Below are 27445 nucleotides of genomic sequence, written 5' to 3'. Positions count from 1 at the left end.
GTCTGCTGATGGTCAGCAATTATCTAAAAGCCTGGGCACATCTGGTAAACCTCTCTCAAAACGATGACAAACAACATTTTTAACACTGGGACCTAATACTATTGCTAAAAATGTAAAACAAATGAACTAAACAAATAAAATGCAAATACATACCAGAACAGGCTTTTTGAACGTGTAATTCAGTTATGATGAATCATATGTTAGACACGTTGACTTGTCAGCATTTGGCAAGTTGTTAGTGTTCTATAGTTAATGCTGGTCGTTCTATTTGCTGTCTGAAGATAAAAACAAATAAATGCACTTGATGATGCTCTAATGTAAAAACTTATGGCCATGAGAATCTCATACAGTACGTCAGACAAATTAACATGTATGGGAATGTTTTAGGGATAGTTTACACAGTGTGTTTCCGTCATTGTTTATCACAAAATGCCTCAATCAAAATTTCCAAAGATACAAACAAATGTAGGCAACCTCAAGTCAAGTGAAAATAACAAAAATGTATTAGCTAAATTGAGGAAATGTTTATAAAAATCAATAATTCTCAAATTCATCATACTCTAATCTGCATTTAAAACCTAGTTATTGAGACTAAGTGACTGAATTTTGAAAGTACAACAGCCGCACTACACTGTAGACTGTCAATGGTCTATGCAGACTGCTACTATGGCACTTTGTTTTCCCTCAAAAGTGAAACCATCAGGGATCTTTTTTTTTTTTAATGGATTCGTCCAGTCAGCAGCAACATCAGAAGTATCGATAGGTCAGGGGGCAAGAGAAAAAGTCTCTCTTAGTTCACAGGACGGACTCAATGGCTTCAGGCATGGCTTTGGTTTGGTGAATGATGTACAGCGAGTTCTCCTCCTCTGCCTGGACTTTGGCCACCACCTCCACCAGGACCTCCGCCAGCTCCCCTTCCTCCTGCGGCTGCTGCTGCTCCTTTTGCTTCTTCATCTCCTTCTGGTTGATGTGGTGGAGGATTCCAGCACCCAGAGCATCGCCCTCCACGTTCACCACCGTGGTGGTACGATCCCTGTATGCAAAGTGGACAGAAGAGACAGGCGGCTGAGATTGGTCTACTTTCTAGCAAACATGACGGTTAAAGTTAGTTCTGAACTTATGAGTTACCTTTCACGTTATCTTTCACCTGCTATAATCATTAGGATCAACCACTACCACGGATCATCTTTGCGTTTCTGTTAGGGTTGTGGTTTCAGTTGTAGTTTTTCCTGTTTTATTTTGTTAATTCATTCCCTGTTCGTTCACTGTTACCTGTTTTTGCTGTAGTCTCATTCCTTGTTCGTGGTTCTTTTATTCTGTGTTCTGGGGCCCGTTTCAGAAAGCAGGTTTAGTGAAAACTCTGAGTTTGTTAACCCTGAGATGAGGGAAACTCTGGGTTTTCTGTTTCAGAAATAGAGGTAACTTAAAGGTCCCATGGCATGAAAATTTCACTTTATGAGGTTTTTTAACATTAATATGAGTTCCCCCAGCCTGCCTATGGTCCCCCAGTGGCTAGAAATGGCGATAGGTGTAAACCGAGCCCTGGGTATCCTGCTCTGCCTTTAAGAAAATGAAAGCTCAGATGGGCCGATCTGGAATCTGCCCCTTATGAGGTCATAAAGGGCAAGGTTACCTTCCCTTTCTCTGCTTTGCCCGCCCAGAGAATTTGGCCCGCCCATGAGAAAGAGAGAGACATCATGGCTTGCAAACAAGCAAAGTGGCAGTTGGTCAAGGCCACACCCCCACCCTCCACCTTACCCCCCTCTCTCCTCCTCAATAGCATTTAAAGCTACAGACACAGAAATGGCACATACTAAGGAAAGCTCATTGTGGGACTGGCTGTAGTGGCTGTTGTTGGGTACTCGTAGGTGTACAGATTCAATTATTGGCATATTATCAAAGATGTTTATCAATATTAATAAAGTTATGAATATGGTTATTAATAACTTTATCAAATCAACAAACAATCAAAACGGGGCACCACCCTGAAACTTCAGGGGCCAATACTGAACTGTGGAATAGTCTCATTTGTCAGTGGAAGGGTGAAATCTGAGCACTGACCTGTGTTTAACCAGCAATTAATACAATAAGTATTCAAATAATCACAAACAACTGCTAATTAACGTATAGTAGAATTTATTAACTTCAAAATTATCAATGGCCAATCAATAATCCTTTGATCAATTAAAACCAATATACGTTTCTTTTAAGTACAACAAAACAAAGCAAAAACAAAACAGCATGTGGGGAGATCCTCTGTGTGTGTGTGTGTGTGTGTGTGTGTGTGTGGGTGTGAAAGATTAGGGGGGGTTGACGAGGTGTAGTCTAGCCAAAGACTACAAAAATGGCTACTCCTGTGAGCTGAACAAAAATGTTTCACCCCAAGAGGGCGGTATTGATAGGCTAGGCCCAAGATTAGCCATTAGCTCATTCAGGCTAAGCTATGTGCTACCAACAATAGGCTAGCTGCTAAGCTAACGTGTCTGCACACCTGTGGTTGACAAGAGGGAGACACAGGAGCGCAGAACTGTGGAGCGGTGTGCGCTCTGCAGTTTATGTGACTCGCTGTTTGGCCAGCTGTTCACCTTAGCGCGTGTGTGTAACTAGTGTTCATATATGTGTGTGTAAGAGAAAGGTTAAAGAAGTAGGAAAGAAAGATATATATATATATATATATATACTTGGATCTAACAGTACCTAAAACTCCTCAGCAGTGGGAGAAGCAGAAAGTAGCATTTACAGCCTGAACAAGCTAGCTACATATTCAACACAACATATCAACAATGCACCGTGATCAGAGTACATTCACAGAATAGATTTGACTCAGCGGTCACAATCCTAGATTAATACATTACACGCGCAGCAGTAGCGCTGTATTAATCAGATCACATTAATGGTAACACAAAGTAGCAGCAATAGCAAATTACTCATTAATAAAACACACTATTTATCTCTGCCCAGACGTAAGCCTTCTTACTGTGTATTCAGTCCGTTTGTCCATAGGTTTCCACGAAAGAAACGGGGGTCCGTGTCTGCTCGTCAGCAGATCAGAGGAAGCTTTCCTTCCAAAAAGAGCAGAAGGAAGGGAGCTAGAGTCGACTTGAGAAGAAAAACGTTGTTTCCTTCTCCTGCAGATATGAAAACACTGGCGAGTGGTTTCAGAGGATCCACGGTGCTCCCAGCACCGAAATTAAATCCACTTTGTTTCAAAAATGGAAGTTTTAGCACAAACTTGTCGTGCTGACCTGTCGTCAACTGGAGTTGAGGTGGAAAGCATTTGTTTCTGTGTGTCATGCTGTAGTGAACAAAGTCACAGGGCAAAAGACGAGAAGTGGGGGGTGACATGGAGTTTTATAGCTCAGGCCACCAGACCTGGCTCCATGCTGGTTTTATGGTACCTCTGAACCAATGGGAGAGTCAAAGTGAAGCTGAAGGTGTCGAACCTTATCTGCAGGCCCCTCCCTGACGCCATTTTACTCTTCTTAGCTCCTTTCCTTCATTTAGGAGTTTGGAGCAAGGGATGTGGACTTTACCGTAGGCCAAGATCCTTTGTCTGAAAGACCACATGGTCTCTGGGTCTTTTGTCTTTGAGTCACATGTTGACTGAAAACCCTTTGCTTGAAAAAGATTATGTTTAACCTCCTCGACGGTCCCAACACTGTAATTCTGCACCAAGGCTGAATTTCGGGAAAGAGACTTCAGATACAGTGTTAGGGGACCACTACGGCCTATATAAAAGCATCCAAAAAGCAGCATGTCATAGGACCTTTAACCTCAGAGTCAGTTACTATGGTAGCTGAGCCTGTGAACCTAACCTGGTCGGGAGCAGGTTTTCTTCAATAAACCTTGAGTTTCTCTCAGTCCCCTCCCTCTGACACAGCGCTCTTTCATTTCCTTAATTCATTCAGTCTGTATCAGGTGCATTTTAGCGCAGTTTGTTATCTGCATGAATAAATAAACTGTTGGTTTATTAACCATGTTAGGCAGACCCGCTCCCTGTGCAGTTTTGTTCCTTGTGGTTTCTTTCTCTTTTTCATTTTCAGTGTATTGAATTTTGTTTGAATCTCGGTTGCCAGTTTTTACCTGCCTGCTTTAGCACACCTTTTGTTTGTAGCTGTTTTAATTTATTAAACCTTTAAAATCTTCCTGCTGCCTCCTCGGTCCAAGCCTGCTATTACACAAACACAAAGACTTGTTTGGAGGTAAATGTACAGCATTTTCTCATTAGGACAACTAAAAGAAAGGGCTGAAAAGAGCATTACTTATCTGCGGACGCTGAATTCTGCAGAATTGTCTTCAGATTTTGAACCAATTTTAAAAAATGACAATAAAACTCAGAATGTCAAACATCTCCACCACAAGCAGAAAAACAGTTGTATATATATTTGTCGTATATCAAGACATCCATTTTTAAAAATCAGATATAGAGGCCCACTGCTATGGAATTCTTTGCCAGCCTTAGGTCACAGTTAAAGACGTTTCTCATTTCATCTTAAACCTTATGTGGGGATAATTCTATTGATTGTATTTATTGTCTGACTATGGCTTGTTTTTCTGTTTGCCTTGTCTTTCTACTTACTTTATGTTTTTAATATGTATATATTTTATATGTGTTATGTGTTTTTTTTTCCTTTTGTTTAGTATAAGGTGAGGACTCTGAATAAGCCTTTAAGGTTTCTTGCCTCTTCTACTCTAAAAATTGCTTCTTTTTTTTATCTATCCTACAGTATGTATTTTATATCCTTGTGTAAATAAACTGAACTAAACTAAACTAAACGGTGAATACACGGAATCGTAACAACATAGCACAAGGCAGAGTGCCTTATCTTCATAGCTCAGATGTTTTTGTTCCACATCATGAGAACAAAAAAGAAATCGAGGGACTTTTGAAAGCTAGACCTTTGCACCACCTGGGACCTGGCTTGTGAAACGGATCTAAAGCATTTATGTATTTTCTGTTTAACCTGCTGATGTGTGTGTGAGTTTGCTCTACTACCCCAAGGCAATATTGCTTGGGGAAAATACAACCAACTTTTATTTTTTTCAAACTGTTTCCCTTCATTTCCCCCTGTTGGCATGCCAGTTGGGGTCCATTTACGCTCATTGTAATGTTGGCAACGTGTGCAGACGTGATCAGACGCAGCTGTCTGTGTTTTCTAACATAAGTGTCATTGGGTTCACAGGCTTTACTCACACAATCCAGTCAACAGCCAGCATAAGGGACAGGTCGTTGGTCGGCAGGCCGATGGCCTCCAGGATGATGGCGATGGTAATGATGCCGCCGGCTGGGATGCCTGCTGCACCAACACTTGAGGCTGTGGCTGTCACCCTAGAAATAATTATGAAATAATCATATGAGTACTAGTACTAGGGTTGGGCATCGTTGTGATTTTAACAATTCTGATTCCAATTCCAATTCTTCCTTTCGATTCTAGTTCTTATCTATTCTCGATTCCGATTCTTTGAGGGGTGGAGTTGAAACGGGTCACATGCTTATTTAACATTGGAAAATTTTATTTTGATTCAATGGTAGTCTATATCCACGACTTTCCACTTCCGGGATTTATGAGGACTATGGTTAACTGCTCCTCAGATCTCTGCAGGGTAAATCCAGACAGCTAGCTAGAATATCTGTCTAATCTGAGTTTTCTGTTGCACGACTAAAACAACTTTTGAACGTACACATGTTCCACCAAAACAAGTTCCTTCCCGAGGCTATTTTGCAGAGGCTCCGTTGCTCCGTCCGGCGCTTAGCACCTTCCAAGATGATTGTGATTGTTTAAAGAAATGGCAATAAACCAAAGCACGTTTTCTCCCATCCCGGTATGCTTTGTGAACTAACCAGACCCTCCTCTGCGGCGCTGTGGAGGAAGGTCTGGCAATGCTAGATTAATTCAAAGGTGATTTACAGTATTACCAGGCTTTTTCAACGTAAAATAAAGCCACACTTTAGCTCCGCTTACTCCATGGCTAAAACACAATAAGTGCCTGGAAGTATGTTTGCTGCTATGGAAACCAAAACTTGTGCGTGTTATGTTATTTATAACTGATGACTGGATTCAAAACCAACATTTTCCAAACCATTCCATTGGAATCATAATTTTTGAAATGGTTACAAGTTGGAACTGGTTCTCAATGCCCAATCCTATATAGTACTACTACTAATACCATTGTAACAGAAGAACGGGAAGTTAACTTTAACAAATATATGGATGGATGGTTGATTCTGGTGTGTTTTCATCTCTTAATATTTATGCTGAACAACAGAAAGAAAACTTTTTATCATCCCCTGAACTCACAAGATGGTAAAGATCTGTCCAGCGTTCAGATCAACATTGTTAAGCTGAGCGATGAAAACAGCAGCGATGCACTGGAATATGGCCGCCCCATCCATGTTGACAGTGGCCCCGATGGGAAGGATGAAGCGGCTGATGCGTTTATCCACACCATTGTTCTCCTCCACACATTTTATCATAGAGGGAAGAGTTGCTGAACTGGTGCGAAAAAGAGAGAGACATAGCATTATCATTTAATTTTTTATCAACTATTCATGTGAAAACAATACCAAACAGTTGTCTTACATTTAAGCTTCTTAACATTTACCTTTACCTTTAGTTAAACCAACCTTTCCTGTTTGTGTAATATGAAAAGTCTTACTCCTCAAGTATGTAAAACTTGTTTACAGGGTTTATCCAGTGCTGTAGTACTCGAGACCGGTCTTGGTCTCAAGACCACTTTTTGAAGATCTCGATCTTGTCTCGGAATCAACCACATTTTTACTCGGTCTTGTCTCGTTCTCCGATTAAGAGGACTCTGGATTTTATTTCAAGACTGGTCAAGACCACAACTGCTATATATATCACTAAATTACCTGTGTATCGTCTGATTTATGTGTTAACATCATTACTGTGATTGGATGTAAAACATCCTGCTTCAAATGCAACCAATAACTTGACTCATTTCTAACTTGAAATGTTTTACTGTTAACCCCCGTTCCCCGCACCCCCTTAACACGCACTCCTAAAGTAAATGTAGGTGACAGGGGCAGAAGCTCTGGCTGTCTGGGAGAAGTCAGCCAAATCGTCTGTAATAACACTTTATTTAATTTTTTTTTTGAAAGTTTATTTGCAAAACTACACCTAAAAAACGCACAGCAGTGTGTAAATTCTGCAATGTAACGCTAACCGACACAGCTGGGACCACCTCACATTTTTAATCGGCAGTAAGGAAACAAAGAAAGGTAAGTGTAAGTGACGCTTGTGAAGCTAGCTAGCTAAAGTTAGCAATCTGCCTCTGTACCAAAACTCTCCATATATCTCTTCACCCCTCACCCAAAGTGATTAAGCAAATGTTAGCTATACATATTAGCTAATTGTGTATATACTGTATGTTTCAGTTGGGTCTGGTCTTGGTCTTTTCTCGGTCTTAACCCCTCAAAGTCTTCTTGGTCTTGTCTCGGTCTCGATACACTCTGGTCTTGGTAATGACATGGTAAACCTTTTTTTGTCCAGAAAGACAGCAGCTTCCCTGTTTACTTGTTTACAGGCCAGTCTTGCTCCGTTCACTTGGTGTCACCGCCGACTGGTGGTATGTAGGTATGTATGGTATGTTTTGCTACTGAGGCACGAGCAGAGCGGTACAGACAAATCTCCACACACATTTGTAGATCTCTGTCACGGCAGAAGTGTAGCAATAGTCACGTGTCAAAAGTCGATGATGACTTGATGTCTGTATTTCCAGCTCTTGGAGAAAAATACTATTTATGCATTTACATTTTTGTCTACACATTTACAACTCTCCACACACATTTGCAAATAGTTTTGCTACAATTATGGCCCAATAGCAAACATTTTACCCGTTTCGTAACTGTGTGTACATTATTCTACTCCTAATTTCATTGAGATGCACTCCACATTTAAATCCACTTTTAATTCACATTTCTTCCGGATTCTATCACTTAAATGCAAACTCCTTTTCCCATTTCAGTATAGTTTATCTGGACCCGTGTGATGTGACAGTATTGTATACCTGGAGCAGGTGGCGAAGGCAGTGGTGAAGGGCGTGATGAGGCCTGACAGGAAACTGAAGGGGTTCTTGCGTGTGAAGCCAAAGTAGATTAGTGGCAGGACGATGCCTCCGTGGATAATGTGGCCCAGGATTGAAGCAAATATGTATTTTCCCAGACTAGTGACCAGAAGAACCACATCTTCCATCTCCACAATCTTACTGCCCACCAGAAACATGATGCCAAAAGGGATATACCTGAGAGACACGAGGTAAGGATTTATCAGGAAAGAAAAAGTAGAAGGAAAGCAGTTGGAATGTGGGATTATAACAGTAACAAATATTTAGTAAAGACAGTCAGTGCTTCATCCTGACCTTTAACCCTTGTGTTGCCTCGGGTCAAATTTGACTCATTTTCAAAGTAAAAAAAAAAAAATCTGAACTACGGGTCTCTTTCAACCAAATTGCCCAAAATTAACATGAATGGTTCCATACAACGTTCCTCAGGTAAAATTAATGAATTGTATAGCATTTGAAAAAAAACAGTTTAGATGGTTTCTAAACAGTATCCTGACTAAACTTTGACATATATCCATCTGTGATCTAGTCAACATCATCTGATCTTAACTATTGGTCAAAATAAATAAATAAAATAAATTTGGTTTAATTTCACATAATTGAGGTTTGTTGACCAATGTTTCAAGAATAAGTGTAAAACATATTATTAAACCAAAAGCAATTTGGTGTTAGATGTGCATAAAAGTGACCAAATTGTTTTAAAAAAGTGTCAAAAGCTTTGGAAAAAGCGCAAAAAAATAATCATTTTCAATTATTAGCTGGAAGGACAACCAGTTCATGGCCGAAGAGAAGAAAACACAAGGGTTAAACCATATGATGCAGTCTAAATACGGCACTACCAATACCACTGTAATCCCATATGCATTTAACTCTACTCACCACATGATCCAGGACACCAGCACCATGGTGGCCTCGTTGAAAGCGTTGAAGAAACGAATGAGTTCTTCTCCCTCATCTCCCAGCTTCCTCAGCGCCACTCCAAACACCATTGCAAATAACACCAGACCTAGGATGTTCATGCCATCTGCTTCTGTACCAATAGGCACCTAAAACACAAAGCAGAGTCAAACTGTAAGAGGCAAAACCAGTGGTGGAATGTAACTAGGTACATTTACAGTACACTCAAGTACTGTACTTAAGGACAAAGTTGAGGTACTTGTACTTTACTTGAGTCTTTTCTTTTCATGCTGCTTTCTACTTCTACTCCGCTACATTTCAGAGAGAAATATTGTACTTTTTACTCCACTGCATTCATCTGACAGCTTTTGTTACTTTACAAATTAAGATTTTTGCAAACAAAACACATGTAGTTTATAAAATACAATGTTTTATTATAAATTAAACTACCCAACAATAAACAGGCCTACAAGTCCAGCTGAAATGATTAGATGGAGAACTGTTTAGATGGTTTTTTTAGTTTCTAAAATGTAAGGGTTTTTCTGCATTGAGTACTTTCACTTTTAATACTTTTAAGTACATTTCCTTGATGATACTTACATACTTTTACTTAAGTATTTTTGCGGAGTGTTGTTACAGTATGGTATTATTTCTTTTACTTAAGTGAAGTATCTGTATATTTCTTCCACCACTGGACCGAACACAGTGAAGAGATTGTGGTAAATACAAATGTGAAGAACCCTCTGGTTGGTTCAAATAAAAACATTTAAAAAGACAAAACGGGAAGACAATGTCTTACTTTTAACATGGGTATCATTTCATTGGAAATACCATTAAACACATCTGCACTGGAAGCAGTTAAAAACTGGCTACTTAGCAGCTAAGACAGGTTACTTGGACAGGCACATAGCCTGTCCAAGTAACCTGTCTTAGCTGCACACAAAGGAAGATTTTACTCCATCACTTTAAGTAGGCTACAGGCACAGTGTGTCTTTGAGCTAGGGTCAGCATGATAATACGCTCACAATGACAATGCTAACATGCAGATGTTAAGCCACGTTTACCATCATAGTTAAGTGTTTTAGCATGCTAACATTTGCTTATTAGCACTAAACACAATGTACAGCTGAGGCTAATATCATTAGTTTTGCATGTCATTTTATAATACAGTAATAAGGCAAAGTATTGGACAAATCGAAATTTTGAGCTGATGATGGCGCTAGAGGAAAAGTCATTGGATCATCCAAGATTCCTCCTGCAGGGAACATCAATGTCCGTATCAAATTGAGTAATCTGTGTGTTTTGTCGTTGTGAACTGAGCTATCATCGCAGCACGTCCAGTCTGAAATACCACTTGATGGCCAAGCACACAGCTGATGAGAATTCTCCGCCTCCTCGTCAAAGCCATTGTGTGAGAGATTATTTGCTCCAAGTGAGAACGTTAGTGTGAAATTGAACACTACAGTATGCCAATGTTGTTTCCAATAAAAAAACATTTGCACAAAGCAAGCCAATCCACTTTTCCATGTTGATAAGAGCATTAAAATGAGAAAAAATAATGGGACAAAAAGAAATCTAGGGACATTTAGAATAGATAAAAATGTGCGATTAATTGCGATTAATTGCGAGTTAACTATGTCATTAATGCAATTAATCGTGATTAAATATTTTATCGTTTGACAGCACTAGAACAAACAAATCATTTTGAACGAATGTCTAGTGTCTGGGTTAGCCTGTTGAACGTACCGGGTGCTCATGAATCCCTGACTTTTCCCACTCATACTGCCCATGCAATCGCTGTTGTCGTAGGGTACTGCTCACAATGCCTGCTATGGTGGTGCAGTAACTCAAAGCATAGGAAGAGGGACAACCAATGAATAAGCGAGAATTATTGTCTTGAACAAGAATGTTTTTTATTTAGCATTGCACATACTTTATATTTTTTGCATTCTGCACTCAGCCCATTCAGCCTCCTTTTTTAATGCTAAACAGCTATTTTGCATTTGTTTATGTTTGTGTATTTATTGTTTATTTCTTATTTATGTTTAGGTAAATTCCACGTAGGTGTAACTTACTGTGGTAATAAAACCTTTTCTGATTTCTGATTAGTGACTCAAGTCATGACAGCAGGCAACTGACTTAACGAGATTAAATGAACCGTTCTCTCGAACTGAGTAAACAAGAAGCGATTGAATGGGACTTGAGTCGAGACAGACCTGGCACCTACACTCACTGAACGAGACCAAATGAACTGTTCACTCAATATAGGATGTCTGCTACTTGCCCCTCATAAAGAACAACAGATCGTTGGTCAGTGATATTTCTCTAACATCGTATTGAGCTTACATAGCCTACACACATAGAAGTGGGATGGTGGTGGCAATTTCAGGCTTTATCCCAGCAATGTACAGCTGCTGAGCCAGACTACGAAGAAACTGACGCCATATTTTGCAAAAAATATTAACACTTGAAAGGTTCGATAAATTTACATGTATAGACTCGAAAAAAATGATTCTGTGAAAAGAATTGATCTACCACTACACATTTTACTCAAACCCAAAATCTCAAGTCAAAAGATACCTAAAGTCCTTGGGATTAATCCTCTGGAGGCTATGACTGCCTGTACAAAGTGTCATGGCAATCCTTCAATTAGTTGTTGAAAATATTTCTGGACCAAAGTGGTGAAGAAACCATAGACCATCCGTCTACCATACCATACCGTACTATCAGTGACATCACCCATTGGTTTGAGGACTGCCGTTTTGAAGCCTTGATTTTGGCGATACAGACATCGCCATCTTGTTTTTTTGCAACCGGATGTGACGATATTTGACCAAGCCAGTGTTGTTAATGTTTGCAATGGTGCTGTGCTAGGCTAAACATGAAAGGGTATTGCCACCATTCATCTGCATTTACGGCAGTACTGAAAATCGACAAACTTTCCCTTAAGTTACCAGCTAACGCTAGCGCTAGCTAGTTTGGTTGGCATAAAGCTGAGCAAGACCTTTTTAGGCAACCAAATGAAACTTTGATGAAGTGAAAACACACAGTGAGAGGGTGTAAGTACAAAAACACGGACAACACCCAAAAACAACTTCAGGCTACTTTACTGTACACAGGGCCATGGATAGCATTGTTAAGCCTCTATGATGATTGACAGGTTGGCGTGTAGCCATGCCCTAAAGCATCCCCTGCTTTATCGTCTATTTAAAAATAAATGGGACCATACTTTACTAAATAAGCATCATTCTGTATTGAAGACCTGCTAGCTAGCGATTGAGGACATAAACTCATGATAATGTTTGCTGAGGTAATACATAATATCCTATAGAAGGTATTCTTCAGAAACTGAGTTATTTTTAAAACCAGGGAGTCACCCCCTGCTGGAAATTAGATAGAATGTGGGTTCAAGGCACTTACGCATTGGCTTCACTTTTTATGCCTGGAATGTTTGTACATTATTATAATACAGTCTCTGGGAGATACACTTATTGTAGCTTGGACTGGGACCTCATTTGTAGCCTTTCATTATGGAAGTGGAAGCTTGTCAAACAATAGTGCTGATATATTCCGCAGTAGTTTATACAACACCCTTTGCTACAGAGTGTGCGTGCGTGGGAGCATTGGTCTGGGGGCAGTTGAAGTATTCAGTGAACTGGATGATGGATAACGAATAAGGACAGGGACAAATCCTGAGTTCATCCCCTTCCGTTGTCAGCTTCATCCCCTGGCACTGAGGGTACTGTCCACCACGATCCACGACAGACAAATACCATGGGCCGATGCCAAGCTCAGATCCCCCAACTGTTCCCTGATACTGGGTCAGTGGGGGAAAGCCATGGCCACTGGAGTAGTAGTTCAAGTAGTTGAATTTAGAAGGTAGTTACTGTATGTTCACAATTTAGACTATAAAGAAACCTCTGACCTATTTAAAAAACATGCCAGTCATAACAGTTCTCTAAAAAATGTTAAAGCTATAGTGCGTAGTTTCTGTCTCCCCCATGAGGAATTCAAAGTAATGACAACAAAACTGTCGGCGCATCCACATGACACAAGCCTTTCGTGATCGCGCACTACCCCCACCCCTCCTCAAATATTTTGTGGAGCTGATAGTCTTAATTAGCTTTATAGTCTATATCCTCAACGTTACACTTCCGGGGTTGCTCCGGGGCCGCAGGATATCTTTTCGCCGATGACACACATTTGTGTTGGAATTTTAAACTTTGGTGAATTTATGAGGACTATGGTTGACTACTCCTCAGATCTCTGCATGGTAAATTGAGACAGTTAGCTACACTATCTTTTCTATCTGAGTTTTCTCTTGCACGACTCAACTTTTGAACGTACACATTCCACCAAAACAAGTTCCTTACCGAGGCTATTTTGCAGCGGCACCGTGCATTTGTATCAACTCATTTGGCAATGACTTGAATGTAACGGACGTTCATTAATTTAAAAAAGTCTCGCACTAAAGCTTTAAGGAGCATTTTCTGCATTCTTAAAAGGTTTAGTACTTACTGTGTCGAACCATTTGAGCGCAGTGCTGCAGAGGAACTTTAAAACGTTTTCTACGGTTTTCTACGGTTTTCCCGGTTTTCCCCTGTTAGCTGCTACGGTGTAGCAGCTAACGGGGCTGCTGTGGTAGAAGCCTAGAAGTCTTTTGTGCTACTACAGTATGTTAAACGCTTTTCTTCAACAGTCTATATATCATCATCCATCTGTTACTCTGTGTCTGATCTTCTGCCTCTCCTACTGACAAACAAACAAACAAACTCATCATACACTCATCTATATGATCCAACATCCACTACATCGAACAGGCCCAGTGGCAGTCTGAAACAAGCCTGTTCCCTGTTTAGACTGCCACATTATGTTCCTGTTATGTTGGAGGGGCGTCGGTCACAGATCTTAGTGAAACTTATATCTGTCATGGGATGGTTGGATTTGTTCACACACTTTAAAAAGATTTATTAAAAGCTTCTTTCTTGACACATTTTTATTTAGGCTACAGCAATATGTACCCCCCACTCCCCCAAACGCAACAACAGAAAGTTGTGGAAAGAAGGAAGATGTACACTTCAAACACAAGATAAACTAAACCTATATGCAGATGATACCACACAAAATTAAAGTAGATGAAGCTGATTGCAGCTGCATTCCAAGAAGCAGCACAGGACTTTTCGGAACTCTTTTTGCCTTCAACAACATAGCATGATGTTGTTGAAGCTAATCCTGTGTGAGGTTTTGTCAAATTAAGTGGTATCTTCACAAATTACAGCTTTTGCATTTCCCTGGATGCCGGGTCCTTGCTAAACTGTGGGAGAGGAAGCCTCATATTAACATGTTGTCTGAACTTTAGAATGTATTTTGGCATTGAACTTGGACTGGGGATTTTGTCCTCCATTTCTTGAGTACTTCATGGCAAGTGTGGAAAGGAGTAATGATAACTCTTCCAATGTATATATGATACTGTATGTGAGTATTGTATTTGAACAGACTAGCAGACTCTCCTTTAACATAATACTTTTTGGTGATAAAGGTTGAATAAACAAAACTGTGTTTGACTAAGATTAACTCTGCAGACTGTGGAAGAAAAAATTATTTCAGGTCCAATTCTGTGGCTGGTTCAGGTTTTATTCACTGCACAGTGTAGACAGAAGTTCACAAGAATGCAGAATTCTCTCTGACCAGAATGAGGTTCTGGCCAGGGTTTAATACAAGTTTATAGGAAACAACAGAATAAACAAAAGCTGAGAAGACATTCAACTCACATGTATGTCTGAGTAGATTTGCATAGACTCAATATTGCTGCATCAAAGCAAAGGTGCTTAGAATGTGAACTAATTCAGAGCCAGACTGGACTCTAAACAAAAGGTCTGACTCATTGATTGAAGTGAAAATGCTTCCTCTTAATACTAATGCCAACCTTACACCAAACAACTTTTCAAGAGATTCCACTGTCGCAGACTAATTTCCAATATCGGAATGAAATCATGAGAGTCTTGCTAGAGTTGGGGTGTGCTCCTGTCGTCTTAATCGTTTGGTGTAAGGTGGTCATAAAACTCAGTCCCAGTCAGTCTTTTTCCTGTCTTGACTTTCCGACAAAATCAAACGTGTTTGATATTATCGTAAGTTTTAAGTCTTGGTAGTGAAGGAAGCAGCAAACGGCTACAGTCAGTGTTATTCATGGTTGCTATGGCGGCGCGCTAAGTTAAATGCTAACGAGGGAAAGTTGCCGATTTTCAACCTTCCTGAAGTGCGCCATCCAACGGGAGTTTTACCGGCAGGTAAAAGCAGACCTCTTGGTAGTGCCGCCATTCATCTGCCTGTACGGCAGAGCAGAAAATCTGCAAATTTGGGGCGTCTGGGTAGCTCACCTGGTAGAGCATGCACCCCATGTACAGAGGAGGATCAGTCCTCACCGCAGCGGCCACAAATTCAATTCCAACCTGCAGTCATTCCCCCTCTCTCTCCCCTTTTATGTCTAAGCTGTCCTCTCAACTAAAGGGCTAAAATGCAAAGGAAAAACAGTTAAAAAAAGAAATCGGCAAACTTTCCCTTAAGCTACCAGCTAGCGCTAGCTAGCTTGGTTGAATTTTTCTAAACAAATCTAGATGTAGTCTTGCAATTTGAGACCCTGCAAGATCTCCAGTTTTTACATATTATGCCAGTCTTTAACGTTAGATGTGAGATGGTTGTCTTTAGATGTGAGATGGTGTCAGTCTTTTCAAAGTCAATTCAAAGTCTTCTAGTGTACGGTAAGCATAAGATAGAAAAAGGCAGTCAGACTTAATTAATTCAGGACACACTAAATATCTGTTGATTGGGTAAAATAGTTTCATCACAGTCGAAATGTCATACAGAACAGCAGGAACTTGATCAGTGAACAGGAAAGAGAATATTAGGATAGGATGAGATTAAAACTGTTTCATTTTTCAATTAATTTTCTTCTACAAGAATGAATAAGATATCATCTGCTGGTATTAGCTCTTTGCATGTTTGCACTTTTTCCACACTTTTAGAAGCAGCGTAGAAAGAAGCCTTTGTTCCTCACTGGTTTACAATGCATTTTTATGATCTATGCATCTGTTTAAATTCAGTTTGAAGTTGAGTTATTTAAATTACACATATTGTAGGCAGAGCTTTAGATTAACTTTTTCACCTGCTAGCATGGCTAGTAGTTTTTTAAATTTACCAACCAATCCGATTTTCCACTAGCCAATTTTTTTCCAGGGAAAATAAAACAGATTATGAGTGCCGCTGAATACATTGAAGAATCCATGTGCATTCTTTAAAAATATGTATTTGGGTTAATGGCTGGCAGATATACATTAAGATATAAACATTTACATTTACTTTACTCTCGAAAAATAGCTCCACGTTTTTTTTTCCTAACTAACTTTACTACTTCATTTCAGCTCCTCTGATTTGTTTTGTGCAGTTCTGTTGGTTTCCAAGCCAAACACACACCAAACCGCCTAAATTTCTTGCCTGAAAACAGACCAATCTGTAAACACTGACTTGTCAGATCGTTTCTGCAGCCTGCCGATTTAAACAGACGCTTAGCTTCATTCATCACCGACAAAATTGGCTAGTTACTTTAAAATGTTATACCAGCCAAAGTTAACTAAAAGTTTACTGGCATTTGGCCAGTTGGCGGGTGTCAATTTAAAGCCCTGATTGTTGGTCAATAGTAAGTAATCGCTAATATTATTCTACTACATGACCAACCAACCAACCTTGAATCCCATCTCCCTAAACCAGGTCATCCATTAGTCTCTCACATAGTGCTCATGCAGTGAGATTGCTCACTGAATTGACTCACTTCACACTAAAAAGCTGCTCAGAGCAAACATGTTCTCCAAGAATACGGTTACTTCCCCTCCTGTTTTCAATTTGGCAGACATGTAGACACAGATTAAAGCAATTTTCCTTTCACAGATGCAATGGATAGCATTTTACACATGTATCATACGTGTTAAGTGAATGTGTATGTGATTGTGTGACATGTGTATGCTTGGGATGTGCCCTGTTCATACCTTTTGATAGAGGGCGGTGCCATTGGTGTCATTACCTACAGCAACCATCTTGTAGTCAGTGGCATACTGCAACATAAACGGAAAGAAAACTTAATTTTGTTTGATGCTTTTCAGTCATACATTCTTGTTTAGTACATTTTCGCATTTGCCACAAGACTCGTCCCAGCAAACATCATGTTGGTAGACACATTTTGGACAGAGCCAGGCTAGCTGTTTCCCAATGCTTCCAGTCTTTATGCTAAGCTAAGCTAATTGCCTATCAGCTCCACCTGTAACAGACTCATTTCACTAACTCTCAGAAAGACAGTGAAATGTGTTTGCCAAAATGTCAAACTACTCTTTTCATTTCTAATCTTTTCATCATTAGAGACACACTTAAATTATGTCAAGTAAAAACCTCAAATGAAAGATAAAGGGGTTTTTAATGGTTAAGAAGATGTGTTTATAAAAAACCTTTTCAAATAAAATTATAATCTTTGCATAGAGGTGCACAATGGATTTTGTGTTTTTTCCAATTTTTCAGTGTTCACAAATGATAATTGGCTAAAAATGGTGAGGGAACTGACACTTCTTAAGAACAATGTCTGTGCATTGCTCTCATAATGAATGCAGCATGTGCACAGAGTTAGGGGCCAGTTTGACACCGTGTATTGAAGTTCAGACAGTCTTTCAGCAGTAAAGGAGACAGCCAGAACTGCAACAATGCCGCCTCTCTCTCTCTGCATTCCTTTAAACAGCCCTCTAGGATAAAGGTTCCCAACATCTTGACAGATCTATGGTCTTTAAATGAGGCTATACATGTAGGTTTTTGAAACATACTTGGGCATGCAGAGTTATACAGTACTTAACTATAGCCATAAAACAAAAAAAGACAACCTTGCCCATAATCTAAATCTTACACCTAATTTATTTAAATGCCTCTTTAAGCATCAAGCTGCTTGTCACGTTGTGTAAATCTCCCCTCTTCTCTGCTTTCTTGGTTTAATCCACAATAGGGCCCATACCGCACTTTGAAACCCCAATTCCGCTCCTTGTGAGAAGTCACTAACTTGTTTGAGAGTTTATAATTCACTGGCCTGGTTATAGGCAAGTTTCAGGCAATTGGTTCAGATATGTGAGTGTGTGTGTGACTAAGTGTATGTGTGCGTAAGTTGCTTTTTGTGTGTGCATAGCCATTTTGTATCCCCGCATCCCCAAATATTGAACTTTCCTGGGTCTTATTTTGGCCTCAACGGACACGATTATAATTCGGGGAAGTGGAGCGAGCTGCGTTCAACTGCCGTGAGGCGAGGTGGGTTGCTAGGCTGGCTGGAATGGAATGGTTTCGCCATGGTAACGGCTGGTAAGGGACAAGGAAAAGAAGTGTTTTGGGGGGGGAGTGCAGCGATCTCTATTCTGGACATCTACTCATTAAGAGGCATTATGAGGCTCTCAGTGCTACAGCCCGGATTTACAGCCGCTGTAAATGAACATGGAGTGGCATCCGCGTGGTTGGTGAAATAAATTCTAATGTTTAATCAAGACACAGATGGTAAGGAGAAACAGACAAAAGGGGAATTGGTAAAAAAAAATAAGTGTGGACAATGTGGTGTGGTGAAGTAAGATGCCGGCACTCACAGAACGGAAAGCAGCAGCCACCAAGTTTGCTGGGAATAAATTCCTGAGAAAGAAAGAAAAAAATCAGAATTCAGAAAATGCTGTTTTCCTGTTTGATGTTTTTGATTGCAACAACTGAACACTATAGCCTCATAAAGTCTTTGGAAACCATGTGGATAACCCATCTGAATGATAAATTGTTCACAGGATTGGTTTGTCATCACACATTCCCTATAATTTGGCTGTTCTCCCAGGATCTTCCATAAAGCCCAGTCTTCCCTAAATTCCCTGAAAGAGCAGTTGTTCTGGCACTGATCTACTGTCTGCTTCATCTTTTATTAAAACAAATCACCAAAGTCACATTTTCTTTATTAAGAGACATTTATAAAAAGTAATGTGTTTTTCTTGTAGTCGGTCAGGAGTTTACACACTTTGGCTGTAGCCTGTATATTTTGTAAAATATAAAAGAATACCTACACTTTGAACATAACAGAATCAAGGTCTCCACAAACATGAGGAAAACTAAAATGTGTTGATGTTTTTTGTGGCAAGATAATTTCTCCTGTAAACATTTTCTCTCCCTTGGGAACATATTATAAGGAGTAATCTAATATTATCTAGTGTGCAACATTTGGTCAGAGCAGTAAAGGCATCACCAATGAACTGGCTCCCCTCACTAAAGCATGAATGAAATCCTTCCAATCAGGAAGTTTGCAGCATTTCAACTGGAAAGCATCCAGTCAACTTAATGCTTTAAGATTATTCCACATAAAATGTAATAAATAACGCAATAAATGCATGTTCACAATATCAATGCTAATATGCTGATGTTTAGCAGGTTTAATGTTCACAATGCTACCACTTTAGATGAGCGTGTCAGCTAACGTGTTTGCTAACATTTGCTAATTGGCACTATAGTTGCTGAGGCATTTGATTAAAAACCCCAAATGTCAACCTCATGGTGGTGCTAGATAAAAAAGTCAAGAGATGACCAAACTCAGTTGGTGTAATCCTCCGGGAAACATGACCATGAAACATTTGATTGCAATACATCAAATTAGGGCTGGGCAATATATCAATATTATATCGATATATTGGACTAAATAGCGTCTTAGATTCGTAATATGACATAAGTGTTGTCCTTCCCTGGTTGGCTGCATTACATTAAAGTGATGTAATATTGTTAACCAGACAATATCGTCGCAATATCGACAGAGAGGTATTTAGTCAAGAATATTGTGATATCTGATTTTCTCCATATCGTGAAGCCCTAGATCAAATAGTTGTTGAGATATTTCAGTTTGGACCAAAGTGGTGGACCTAAACAAATAGCAGTGACAACCTGAAAGAAAAAATACATCTGGACATTGTTGACACAAATGGAACCCCAGGGCTTGCTGGACTACTTTTTTTTTTTTTTTTTTTTATAAAAATACGATTATTTTTAAGCATTTTGAAGTTTCTCATTTTTAAATCTATTATGACAACTTTTCCCTTGAAAGTCCCTCTGCACAGTTTATTTTCACTACAGTTAAATAAGCATACAAGGATTACTGGGAGCCTGCAAACGTGTGTTTGTTGTAACTTTGTCCTCAATGGCCAAACTGTATTGTGCAAAGAGATACAGACTTTGCTCCCATCCATTCCCATGGCCAGACCATAGTCAAGCAATTCAGTTCATAACCTCATGATCCCAGTCAACTGTGCCTTCAGTCCAGAGCCAAATGCTGCTTCAGCTGTTAAAATATGTCAGCTCCACCAGGCACAATGGCAGGTAGCCATCATATCGTCACTTAGGCATTTCTTTGTGTCCAAATGCTGCTAGGAAATGTAACTGTTTGGGTGAATTCTTGCACCCACACAAGGTTTCATACTCTTTTTCTTTCCATAAAGGCGGTCAGGTTTCCTGCTGTCATCTGAGCGAGGCAAGATCTAGTTTTACCCTGGGAACCCAGAGCTGAGAGCTGGCATGCTTTTCCCACAGAGCCAACCCACCCCCACCCCAGAACCCCGCTGCCTCTTCTCTGTGGACTGAGTTTAAAGCTGTTACATAACAACTTGATTTCCTAATTAATTTAAGCCAAATGTCATTCACACACTTTTTAATTCAAAGCAGCAGAAGCGGGTTATTTAGCTAATGTGGTCAGGAGTGTATCTGACATTCTGGTGGCTCTTTAAATTCTTATTAAAAACACTTTACAGGTTTTCTCTGATGTTTTTAAAGTTCAGATTTACAACAACATTCACATTTCCATACGAAATACAAAGTAAATACAAGAAATACAAGTAAGAAAACCAACAAGTCCTTTAAACCATACGACCACATAGGTGGCTTGTTTCTATACCCTCTAAAGTAGTCTAAATCCTTTGTGTTCCACTTCCGGGATGCATGTATTTTCTGTTTCCTGTTTTCTTTGTGTTGGAATTTTAAATTCGGTGGATTTATGAGGACTATGGTTAACTGCTCCTCAGATCTCTGCAGGGTAAATCCAGACAGCTAGCTAGACTATCTGTCCAATCTGAGTTTTCTCTCGCATGACTATTTTGCAGCAGCTCTGTGCGGAGTTTAGCACCGCCCGTGACAATTGTGATTGGTTTAAAGAAATGCTATTAAACCAGAGCATGTTTTCCTCCCATCCCTTAATGCTGTGTTCAGCGCGCTTTGGAGGAGGGTCTGGCAAAGCGAGACTACCTCTAATATGACCCATAGGAGTGTTTCATCAATTTGCGCCCCTAGCCATGACAGGAATACGACCCACAGGAGCGTTTTCAATCCTCATACCTAAACGTAAGGGTCACAGCAAGACAACACCCCGTTAATGTTGTGAAACGGTTGCAGTTTAGTTAGTTTTAGGCAACAAAACTCCTTAGTGAAGTTTAGAAAAAGATGGTGGTTTGGGTTAAAATCAGTACATTTGTTTCGTTACTTAACTTCCGGTTACCCAGGTGGCGCAGAACGTGACCTAGTTCCGTTTGTACCATTTGTTCCATAAATTAAAAAAAAAAACTTAACGTTAACATTTATTTTCAACAGGCCATGAACTCTCCTGTGTTTGTAGCGACTCCAGTCCACTTGGTGGCGGTAACTCCCAAATAATTTTTGTGCAGAAAAAGAGATCAAAAAAATCGATTCTTTTAGCAAGAATTGAGTTTATACGATACCGCTGACTGCTACATTATATCCGTGCAGCAAAACAGACCGAAAGCAGAAAATGCAGAAAATACAAGTTGTGTTTACAAATTATGTACAGTATGTATGATGTATGCATGTCTTGTTTGAATTTATTCAGGAGTGTGGGTCTTTTATTGCAGAGTTTGAATAAGTAAAAATACATGTTCAGTTCATCAACGCTGGGAGCAGAAGTTTAAAAGAATGTAGCTGAGAATGTTTAGGCACCATCCTGTAAAATCTGCCCCACTAGATTTTTTAAGGATTTTTTCCACTTCACAAATAAGCTTAAAGATCCTATATGTAATATATTTACTGTATTAAATCCAAAAATGACCAGTGTGTCATCAGATATTTAGGAAACATGCTAAGTTGAAATACTATCTTTTCTGACAACAATGCTAATGCCAGTATTTTCTCCTTTGAAATTTCTGTTCTGTGACAGAATTTCTGTTTGTGTTTTGGCCTGTGTGTTGTTATCAACTGCCCAGTTTGAAAGCTGTGCCGGGTGGCCAGATATACCTGTAAAAAGGTAAAACCAGCACGCTACAGCTGTAACGTTAGGACAGCTACGAAAGCAGCAAACAAACAAACAGGCTCAACGGAGATAGATTCTACCCAACCTAAAAAACCTCAGTGTTTCTAAACAGTTGCGTGACCAGAGACGTAACAAACCCTGGGTAAATATTGGAGATGTATTTAAAAGATGGAGACGGCTTAGAGCCCAAAAGGACGCACAGTTGGCTAATTTTCCCCATGAACAGGTAAGCATTAGCTTCAGGCTAATTTGTCACGGCTACTAGGGACGGGCATTTTATGTCATTTAAACATTTGTGTACTCACATTGAATTATATAGTATTGAGTTGGTTACTCGTTAAAACAATTGAGACACAGCCAGTGAAGTGATTCCGACTGGTCCTGGTTAACGCCGCCATGCTAACACGATAACGGCTAACACTACCTGAGGACCAGGCAAGCGGACCATGGCTGTTTAACCACCATGACAGACCTATGACAGAAACCGCAAGTTTGACTTCCTCATAATGGAAACATGCAATTTAACTTTGGCAAAATAACCATGTAGCCTGTTCAGCGGCTGTAGCCGACCAACTGTGAGTAATTTTAATCCGAGAAAGTGTGGCGGTCAGTCGGGTGGAGAGGATGGCAAGGTAGTGGTGTTTTTAGCGGTTCTTACCGTAATTTTAAGCCGAGAAAATGTGTCTGTCAGTCGGGTACAGAGCTCTGCGTAAGCATGGGCTTTTATGACTGTCAACATAGCCAGCATCTAACGTTAGCTACTCCGCTGTGCTGTGAAGTAATGTCTGGCTATATGAGACAAGCAGCTAGCAACATTGTTGTGGATGCTGCGTTCTCAACCTGGCAACCTCTGTGAACTACGAGTCTGGGGAGGAGGGGGCTGAGGAAGATGACTCTCTCCAGTATTTTGAATTTGGACTGCAGTAACTATTTATTTATTTTTTTGGCTTTTTATGGCCTTTAATCGACAGGATAGCTTGAAGACAGGAAAGTGTTGGATTCAAACCTGGGCCACTGCCAAGGCCTCAACCTACATGGGGCGCACACTCTACTGGGTGAGCTAGAGGTCGCCCCAGCAGTAACTATTTTAAACGCTAGCTGTCAGTATTACATATTGCACCTTTAAAGTGAGATTTTGAGACCTGTTTGTCCATGTAATGAGAGTGTGTGGACAGAGAAATCATATAAATCCCTCACAGAGAAAAGGAGCAACTGATTAGGACAATAATTGGACTTGAACATTATGTCCAGGAAAGCTATACAATCCAAGGTTTTGCCAAAGTTCACCACTTTCATGTCCTGACTGGTATACATCTCTGGGGAAACAATGAGTAGGCTACTTGTAACCTCTGTGGATGAAAATAATCCAATTTAAAGAGCCCAAACTGTCAGCTTTAGTCCAAATGTATCAGCAAGAAAAATAAGAGTTCAGAATTGTCTTTACAATCCTGTACTGGTTTAATCCTTCCTAAAAAAAAATTGAGCAACTGGTGCAAATATAAAACCTGACTCAACAGAGTAAAAGACAGAGAAAAACAGCAGCCTGTCCATCTGCTATTGTGATAAGGGAGAAATGCTGACAGCAGCAGACAGTGTTTAGTTTGTACTACACAGTGCTGCCGGGGTTTATCCCTCCACCTCTTTTCCCTTCCTCAAAATACACTCCACTCTTCCAACAGCTGTCAGCTTTCCCTGACACTGTGGGAACTTATTATTAGGACTCCTCCTGAGTGATTTTCTAAATAGACTGTTACCAGTAGCTGGTATTTCCTGGACATAAAAACTCGGTTTTGTGTGTAATAATGGCATCAACAAGATGGCATTTAATAAGGAAGATAGACCAATGGGGCTCAAGATATTGGCTGTTTGTCTTATTTCTTTATGGAAATTATTGTTCCCCACCCCCATACCCACCCTGCTCCTAAACGTATAATGCTGCCACTTAAACACAGCCAACATTCTTAAAATTGGGAACCAAATGAGGTAAAAATCCACATAAACTCAGTCCACGTGATCTTGACATACGTCTGCAAACGTCCACTATGCAATGGTCCTTTTCCCTTTTCCACTCAAGACACAAAGCAAGTAGAAAAGCATGACTAAGTGGCACTTCAGCATTGCCTTATGCTGCATGCTGAACTCAGCGGTGTGAGAAGTACTCAGATCATTTACTTAAGTAAAAATAGCAATACAAGTAGCCTACAAATACTTCAGCATTGATACTTAGTTACTTTCTGCTGAATACTTAGCACTACAAGCTTCCAATTGTAAATCTTAGCACAACAGAGCATAGTGCAATAAATACATCAGCACTTTTTGCACCTAGCACTTTAATTCTTACAGCTACTTTTTAAGATGTCGTATTGTCTGTATATTCATGTGTCCTTCCTTTATTTCCTAGGGTGTCTTATGTTGATTTTATGTCAATTTTAGAATGGTATCTCTGTTACATGTTTGTGTTGTGAAGCAACACATTGTAGCACTGTGCCTAAGACAAATTGTAGCGTATTCTATTCTATTCTACTACTGACTGAGCTGCAAGTGAAGGAAAGGATTTGAGTCACTGCCTAACTAACCACCTAGCTACAATGGAGCATGTGTGTCTGTGCGTGTGTACGTGTGTGCGTTTGTGCATGTGTGTGTGTGTGTGTGTGTGTGTGTGTGTGTGTGTGTGTGTGTGAATGGCACTCAAGTTGATGCTGTGAACCAGGGCTATCTTTTTCAGCGTGCAGAAGTTCACTCTCAATTTGAATTAGGGCTGGGTTAAAATAATCAATCTTTGTTTGAATGATCTGATATTGATTATTAAAATCCCAAAATCGATCTTATGTTTCTATGCCTTTTCAAAAATTACTTTAAAGAATTTTTTTTGGGGGTCAATTGTTAATGTAAACATTAACCTGGTGCAATTTAAAAAATATTTGAGGGTTGCATAAGTTCTCTCAGAATCTCTTTTATATCCAAGCAAAACTGGTATTGTAACTGAATTTTCTCTAACCTAATTGATATCATATTGATATATATTGATATTGAATCAGAAATGTCATCAAATCAGGACCTTGTGAATCAGAATCGAATCACACTCAGCCCTACTTTGAATAGCAAATCAAGGCAATGTTAGGTAGTTAACCAACACACATCCATGGTAATGATAATCCTCTACACACTGATGCAGTGACAGGAACTAGACCACAGAGCTGAAAATCTGACCTAACTGCACAAACGTCAATCACTGCAGGTTACACTGACCTCCTCTGTAATGTCATTCATTAACCATACACTGAATAAGTTGGATGCTTTAAATTGTGCGCCACTGCATGTAATGCTCCCACCAGACCTCGGATGGCTCCATGCTCCGAGCCGCTCATGTTCATCGGTGGAATGTAACTAAGTAAATGTACTCAAGTACTTTACTTAAGTACAAATCTGAGGTGCTTGTACTTAACTAGTCTTTTCTTTTCATGCAACTTTCTACTTTCACTACATTTCAGAGAGAACTATTGTACTATTTACTCCATTACAATCATCTGACAGCTTTAGTTACTAGTTACTTTACACATTGTTATGTTTGCACACAAAACACATGTAGTTTATGAAATACGATGTTTTCTTATAAATAATAAACTGCCCAACAATATAAGGGCCTACAAGCACAGCTGAAATGATTAGCCGATTAATCACTTAGTTGATTGACTGTTCTGATGGTTTCCAGTTTCTAAAACGTGAGGAATTTTCTGCATTGAGTACTTTTACTTTTAATACTTTAAGTACGTTTTCCTGATGATAGGCCGACTTAAAAACTTTTAAGTAACATTTTTAATGCAGGACTTTTACTGTAACATAGTATTTTTACAGTGTGGAGCCTATTAGTAGCCTACTGTTACTTAAGTAAAGGATCTGAAAACTCCTTCCCCCATGCACTTGTTCCCAACAATTCCCCTGCTGCAATATCACACCAATCTGCTTCATATTCAACAGTTCCCTTTATGAGTGTTTTAAAGTTTCACATTGTTAAAGTGATGACAGTGTTGCCACAGTAACGTTACCTGGCCAGGTCTAAGAAGGAGTCGGCGGTCTCCTTGTTGGTGCTGATGCTCTCAAGCCCCAGGCTGTTGGTGTTCAGGGCTCCGGCGCCCACGCCGGGTTTGATGATGAAGGCCAGGGCCACCCCGATCCCCGAGGCGATCAGCGTGGTCACCAGGAAGTAGGCGACCGCGATGCTCCCCAGCTTGCCCAGGGAGCGAGTGTCCAGGCTGGCGGCGCCGGAGACGAGGCTGCACACGACCAGGGGCAGGATGATCATCTTCAGCATCCGGAGGAGCATCTCTCCGGGGAAGGCGAAGTAGGTCATCTGCGCCTTGGTCAGGTCCATTTTGCGGACCATCATCCCGAGCCCGATGCCCACCAGTACCCCCGACACTGTCATGATCACCAGCAGGTTCTTTCCCAGGAACTCCATCAGCTTCTCCCTGAAGCTCTTCCGCGCACTTTTCTCCAGGATCCGATCGGTGGACGCCGAGCTGGGCATGTGCCCGTTGATAGCGCTCTTTTTCTCCATCTTTTTCCTCTTCGGAGCGGCGTGGGAAGCTGAGTCTGGTCCAGGCAGAGTTGGTTGGATGCACACACACACACACACGAACACACGTTGGGCGCACGCACTCAGCTGTGTGAAGAGCTGGTCTGGTGTGTGTGAAGGCTGAGCGAGAGCCAATGGAGAATGAGCGACGACACAAAAAGCCATTGGAACATGCGCACAGAAGCCGGTACTTTATAGCAAGTGCAAATGATGCAAGAGCAGGAGAGATTGCCAGCCAAGCGCTCTGACAATGTGGCACGCCTTCCTTCCCTGTGTACTGAATAAATGGGATGATAAAATCAACAGGAGAAGACTTCCCAAACATAGCCAACTGCGCTTTTTCTGTTTCTTCTTCTGATCTTTCTCTCCCTTTCTCTGTCCTTTATAGGCTATAAACTAAAAAATATCTCATATATCATGTATTATCTCAGTTACCAAAAGCATCAGATCGATAAGGATAGTTGTCCTCAGTGTAATGCTTTCACAAACCTGTCAGCAGGGGCGTAGCACAAAATTCTGGGCCATGTAGAAAAGCATTGTGTATGGGC

The 27445-nt window shown here is 40.3% G+C and overlaps 1 protein-coding gene across 2 annotated transcripts; it reads right to left on the bottom strand.

The window, feature by feature from the left end:
* Positions 1-158: 158 nt before the first annotated feature.
* On the bottom strand, positions 159-27077 carry slc1a4 (solute carrier family 1 member 4). Of its 2 annotated transcripts, XR_004895160.1 has the most exons (9): positions 26368-27077; positions 18636-18678; positions 17019-17084; positions 8962-9128; positions 8029-8262; positions 6300-6494; positions 5195-5329; positions 577-1033; positions 159-390 (listed from the first exon to the last, which is right to left on the bottom strand). XR_004895160.1 is itself a non-coding variant. In XM_031323823.2 (8 exons), exons 1-8 carry the CDS (start codon positions 27060-27062, stop codon positions 796-798), a joined length of 1773 nt encoding a protein of 590 aa, XP_031179683.2. In that variant the 5' UTR covers positions 27063-27077; the 3' UTR covers positions 159-795. The 2 variants fall into 2 exon arrangements, 1 of the variants encoding a protein (XP_031179683.2); XM_031323823.2 differs by having other exon boundaries at positions 159-1033.
* Between the last annotated feature and the right edge of the window lie 368 nt (positions 27078-27445).

The sequence above is a fragment of the Sander lucioperca genome, chromosome 15 (assembly GCF_008315115.2).
Source record: "Sander lucioperca isolate FBNREF2018 chromosome 15, SLUC_FBN_1.2, whole genome shotgun sequence".
Taxonomy (NCBI): Eukaryota; Metazoa; Chordata; class Actinopteri; order Perciformes; family Percidae; genus Sander; species Sander lucioperca.
Note: the sequence above shows the minus strand (reverse complement) of the source record. Positions and strands in the feature narration are given on the sequence as shown.

What these genes read in the sequence shown, in the direction of transcription:
- slc1a4 (XM_031323823.2), bottom strand. Translation starts at nt 27,062, where the DNA reads ATGGCTTTTTGTGTCGTCGCTCATTCTCCATTGGCTCTCGCTCAGCCT. An exon ending in TCCTTCTTAGACCTGGCCAG is followed by an intron (nt 18,679 to 26,367) that starts GTAACGTTACTG and finishes TTTCTTTCTCAG; the next exon opens with GAATTTATTCCCAGCAAACT. An exon ending in GCCTTCGCCACCTGCTCCAG is followed by an intron (nt 6,495 to 8,028) that starts GTATACAATACT and finishes TTTTCGCACCAG; the next exon opens with TTCAGCAACTCTTCCCTCTA.